The following is a 5,697-nucleotide window of genomic DNA, read 5'->3' as shown; positions in this document are numbered from 1 at the left end:
CTACTAGAGTGGCAGAAGGAATATTTCTCTTCAATAGGATTTACGCAATGTTTTTTTATTGATTACGATATCACACCTCGCTTTATGTCTCCACGTAAGGAGCGCATGGGGGTTTGTGACGCGTGACGTCACTCGCTTTGTATTATTATTATACACGTTTAATTCGGGGCTCCCAAAACCTACGATTTTAGGTCCATTCGTTCCCTCTCTTCGAAAACGTTTCCGCGCGTTTTAGGGCGATAATCTCATTTATATCTTAACGAAATACGAAGCGACATAATTATAAAACTGCCTTTCAAATACTTCATTCCGCCATATTTTCAAAATTAGCGCTTTTTTCCCGTAATTGGGTCCCATCCATAACTCATAATCACCCTATATGACACTTAATGAGTCTATTAATTAACGATGACGTTGAATGTAGGTATATACCATATAAAATAAATTAAATTTTTATATTTAATTTCGGAATTGAATTTTTTGACAATATGACGCGTGTGACAACAATATATACGCGTCATCTGTTTTGTTTTGGCCCCTTTAATGAAAAGGAGGAAGTCGAAAATGAAAATACGCGCGGCTTTAGTAGGCTTCATTTTAAATATTGAAAACGAACGAGAGATAATCGAGCAAACGCCATTTTGTTAAAAATCGAGATTTTAGTCTTTACTTTGCCGAGAGCATTTTTAGGGGATATATTATTCGATATTTTGTGCTAATATCATTTTCAGTTGGATGCCGCATTGGGGAAAAAAACTAAAAAAGGGGAAAGAGGGGAAGACAATATATATACATCCCTATATACAAAATCGAACCTAAACAGAAAACTAGCGGCATCTATCCAAAATGTTTTTATCTTATAAGCCACCAGATGTCGCCATTCGATAAGCCCACAACAGGGATGCCATATTGGGCTGGAAAGCCGCCAATTGGGCTTCTTCTAAAAAATATTGGCTGGAAATAAACGGGTTGGCTGTTGGCTGGAAATTGGGCTTGTCGGGGTTTTTCTTTGGCTTTCTGTACTTAAAATACCGCCAATAGGGGAAGATAATTAGAATGCCCAAAAAACTGACAAATGGTGCTGTCAAACCTTTTGAGCGGTTTATAATTCATGATTAAAAAAAATGATTTCATTTTGTTTTGCGTTTTAAAAATGGTGTCAGTATAGAATTTGCATTAAAATTTCTAAAAAACTAATTTCAAATTTTCACGATAAATTTTTGGCTTGTTTTTGGGCTGGATAGTTTAGATCTTAGGCAATTTTTGGGCTTCTTTTCGAAACACCGATTGGCGGTTTTTTGGGCTTGTTTCCAATTTCATATTGGCGGGTTGAAGGTTTTCAATCTGGCATCCCTGGCCCACAAAGATGACGTAGGCCTAGGCCTAGTTTCCCCAAAACATATGAATTAATAATTTAATTTTCAAAATCTTTTATCCAGTGCGATCATATTAAAATTATTTATTTTTTATTATCTTACCATTTTTTTTATAATTTACCAAACAATAATACAAAAAAAACACAAAAATTTACATAAAAAACGCAATTTTAAATAAAACAGTAATTTTTTTTTTCAACTCTATATAATTAATATTTATTTTTTTGTTTGTTTAATATTTAATTCTGAAAAATTTAAATAATTTCTTATATTTAATAAGAAGAGGATTATTGGTGTTTAATTAATTTCGCATCTCATTTTAATTCAGGAAGCCGAAGTTTTATTGGGATTAAATAAAATGATATTTTGAGAGCTCCAATAAAGATTAGACGAATTATAGACCAAAGACCAGATATAAGGAATAAAAAATTCCTCCGGTTGTTCTTCTTCCACGTATTTGAACTTCAACTCGGGAAATTTCTATATTCATAAGATTATTAACGAGTTCATAGCAGTTTTGTCTAATTTTGACCTACTGATGATATTCACTTACCCTTAGCCTATCTTGAGGCCAATGTAACGCCGCTTGTTGTATGATACACGAAACTTCTGATACAGAAAGATTTTTATCCGCAGCTTCCAAATGACCCGAAAAATAGGCCAATACCTTAAAATTCATTTAAAAATTAATTACGCCTAAAATAAAGTGTTAAAGTTAAACTAATTGGCCTTATTCCTGATCAGCGCCACCGAGGCGTAGCGGCGACTTTTGGAACTATAATAATACGGTAGCCAATCAGAGGTGGCGCTGGAGTCGATGGACTCTGATGGAGATCCGTTATTTTCTCTATTTTGAATCATCATCATGTGAATAGCCAAGGCTTAACAAGCGATATGGTTTCAAAAGTATTAAAAGTTGATTTTACCTTTCTTATTCTGTCTAATATTATGAAATAAGACTTTCGGAGTAAGTTTTCATTCGATTTTGGTCTATTTGGAGATTATTCGGTTAATAATAATTAGTTAAAACATGTTTTTTGAAGTTGAAGCGGTAATAATAATCAAAACATAGAAAATAACAGATCTCCATCAGAGTCCATCGACTCCACCGCCACCTCTGATTGGCTACCGTATTATTATAGTTCCAAAAGTCTCCGCTACGCCTCGGTGGCGCTGATCAGGAATAAGGCCAATTACCATATCTAAGTTTTGAATAATGTCTTGAAAAGTTGGATGTGTTCTAAAGGCTTCGAAAACGTGTCTCTTGTACAACAAAGTGTATAGAAGATTAGGATTATGTTGTAGTTGAGTCGTTAAAGTCGAATTTAGAATCTCTAAAACCATCCGTAGAACTTCTTCCAAAACAGACAGATCGTACATCTTAATTAAGATTTAATTAATTACAATTAAGTTGTGTTAATTAGCCTTATTCCTGATCAGCGCCATCTACCCATAGCGGTGACTTTGAGAACTACAGTAAGCGGCAAGCCAATCAGATGTCGCTAAAATCTGGTGACGTCATTTTTGGTAAGACCCGAGAGTGCCAGTCAGTGACGTCACCAGATTTTAGCGACATCTGATTGGCTTGCCGCTTACAGTAGTTCTCAAAGTCGCCGCTATGGGTAGGTGGCGCTGATCAGGAATAAGGCTAATTAATTCTCATTTAACGGGAAGGGGGGGGCGGAAAACTTTACAAGATCTGTCGAAAAATCCTCGTCACTATCAGATCTCGCGGCTTCGGTATTATTTCTTAACTGATCAACGATTCTCGTTAGTCTTTTGGCCAAATTTTCAAATAAACTAACGAATCTCTGACAAACGTAAGGATGAAGATTCTTAAAGTGACTGGACATATTCGCTAATGCAGCCAAACAATTTGTATGAAGATATTTATCCTATCAATCAAATTAATTAATTAATTAATTAATTAAGAATAATTAGTTTTACGGTCCCAAACAGATCTTAATTAAAAAAATGTTACCACACCCTCATTCGTGTCATATTATATTGAATGGTACGGATTACGACTAAAACTAAGAGACCACCGAGTGATATTTCACTAATCATTCGTTCGGTATACCACGTAACGTTTTTCAACATCTGAAAGTATACTTTTTTACGTAACTTTCAAATTTGACGTAGAATAAATTACTTTCTCCTTACAATATCGTGTACACCTTCGTTGTACAAATCATCTTCGCTTAGTATAAGCAAAATAATTAAGGTCATGTATATTAAGTGAGAACTTTTCTCTTGAGCTTGATAAAGCACTTTTAAAATTGGTACAACCAACGCTTCGATGTCCATTCTGGACAAAATAAAGTTTTTAAAGTAAAGATTGCGATGCAATAAGAGGTAAAATAATAGCGTCGTTTGATCATCTTGAAGAGTTGTACATAACGCTTCGTATAATTTCTGGTAATCAAGTTTAAATGCCGGTATCGCGTCAGCCGGAGTCATACTTGGGTCTGTAAACGTAAAAATCACGTCATTCCAACTGCTAAATCAAACTCTCTTCATTCAAAAGCAACCTTGAATATTCCCAAATGAGAATAACGCTTCTCTATAAGGATTGGGAATAATTTTTTCATTAGTGCAGTGATTGACTAATATGAGCAACATTAACAACGATTGCTTGGCTAATGTCATTTCTGTCGAAGGATCCGTTACATTGGCGCCTTTTTGGCCATATCCCAATGTTAAAACGCTCCAAAGCCCAGCTGAAAATGTTTAAAGTAACTTTATAACATAAGTTCCAATTTTAGACGTAAAGTAAATTTTGATCGGTTGCTTACAAGCAATTCCTAAAATAATGCTTCCACCCCTATCGTTAGTCGGAGGTTTTTCTTGCTTTATAAAATGATTTAGTAGTGTCTTAGTCAAAAGGAAGGCGTGTATCGAGCTTCGAAGGAAATAAATGTACGTTAATTAGCCTTATTCCTGATCAGCGCCACCTACCCATAGCGGCGACTTTGAGAACTACTGTAAGCGGCAAGCCAATCAGATGTCGCTAAAATCTGGTGACGTCACTGACTGGCACTCTCGGGCCTTACCAAAAATGACGTCACCAGATTTTAGCGACATCTGATTGGCTTGCCGCTTACAGTAGTTCTCAAAGTCACCGCTATGGGTAGATGGCGCTGATCAGGAATAAGGCTAATTTCAGATTTTTTTGGGAATTTTTATTGACTACCATTTTCCGTGCATAAAGCTGCGATAAATGGTTGATTTGGTTGGCGATCTCATAGAAAACATTTGAATGGAGAGAAGAACTAACAGCGAGTTAATAGACTCTAAATGGACAGCGTAAGTGAAGTTGCTACGAAATAAGAATATGTTTTACGGTATTTGATTATTTTTTTAGATTTGGGATTGAAGACAGTGAATTTATGTCTTACATAACAGGCACGTCGACTAATATTTCAACTAATGTAGTAATCAATAGCTCTAACAGATTGGAAGGTTCCGAATCTAAAATATATACGTTTTAAAAGTATTAAGATCAAGTAGAATGCAGCAATTACTGCCATGTACATGCCATTTTGGCTTTCTGGAGCTCTGGCCGATAAATGTTTAACTAGCCCTTCTTCCGAGACAGTCTGTACAATGTATTTGATAACGCTTCGTAGAATAAATAGGGCATTGTAAGTCTGCCAAGTGAAGATGCTACTATAGGTGTTGAAACAATAACCATAAATATAGACTTATGATTCTGGGCTATATAGTATTCTAAAATTTACTTTTCACATTGAGCAGAAGCTTTCAGTTCAACGGCTCTTGTTAAAAAAACCTTAACTAAGGAGGCTAAGTTCCCAGTTTGTGGGTTGTTTAAGAGAAATGTATCTAAAAGAGGTTTGATACTCTCTTCTAACAGACGGTAATCAGCGCTAAGTTGACGGAATAAGTGGTATCATGATTGTATTTAAAATTACATACAGTATTAAAATTGGGGTTTTAAACCTTACCACGTTTTAGGTGGAGAAAATGTAAACGACAAAAGTTGATTCCAAAAAGGATCATTGTGACTAATCGGTTCTTTACTTACAAACCGCTGCAAATAATCATTTTTTGGTAGCTCGACCAAACTGCTGCTAGCAGTTCCCATACTTGCTGGTGATTTATTGAGGGGAAACTGTGCAGAAAATTAATGTTTTTCTGGAGAAACTATATTAACTACTACCACTTATAGTCGTTACTTGATAATATAACTCAATTAATTATTTGAATTCTAAAATTCCTATGATAATCTTATAAAAATGCGGACAAACGTGTAGCCGATAGTCCTACCTACATAAGCTGAGAGCAGACGACGCTAAACTGC

At 35.3% G+C, this 5,697-nt stretch overlaps 1 protein-coding gene across 1 annotated transcript; it reads right to left on the bottom strand.

Annotated features, from left to right (window-relative positions):
* Window positions 1-1,442: 1,442 nt before the first annotated feature.
* On the bottom strand, window positions 1,443-5,664 carry LOC149650703 (dymeclin). Its single transcript, XM_089847309.1, has 13 exons — window positions 5,342-5,664; window positions 5,117-5,263; window positions 4,915-5,045; window positions 4,775-4,847; window positions 4,570-4,695; window positions 4,172-4,278; window positions 3,908-4,096; window positions 3,540-3,844; window positions 3,363-3,476; window positions 3,071-3,271; window positions 2,574-2,756; window positions 1,930-2,043; window positions 1,443-1,856 (listed from the first exon to the last, which is right to left on the bottom strand). Exons 1-13 carry the CDS (start codon window positions 5,479-5,481, stop codon window positions 1,701-1,703), a joined length of 1,986 nt encoding a protein of 661 aa, XP_089703435.1. The 5' UTR covers window positions 5,482-5,664; the 3' UTR covers window positions 1,443-1,700.
* Between the last annotated feature and the right edge of the window lie 33 nt (window positions 5,665-5,697).

This window comes from Phalangium opilio, unplaced genomic scaffold, assembly GCF_054372755.1.
Source record: "Phalangium opilio isolate 3A_F unplaced genomic scaffold, DU_Popi_V2 ptg000082l_1, whole genome shotgun sequence".
Lineage (NCBI taxonomy): Eukaryota > Metazoa > Arthropoda > Arachnida > Opiliones > Phalangiidae > Phalangium > Phalangium opilio.
The sequence above is the reverse complement of the archived record's forward strand: the minus strand, read 5'-3'. Positions and strand labels throughout refer to the sequence as shown.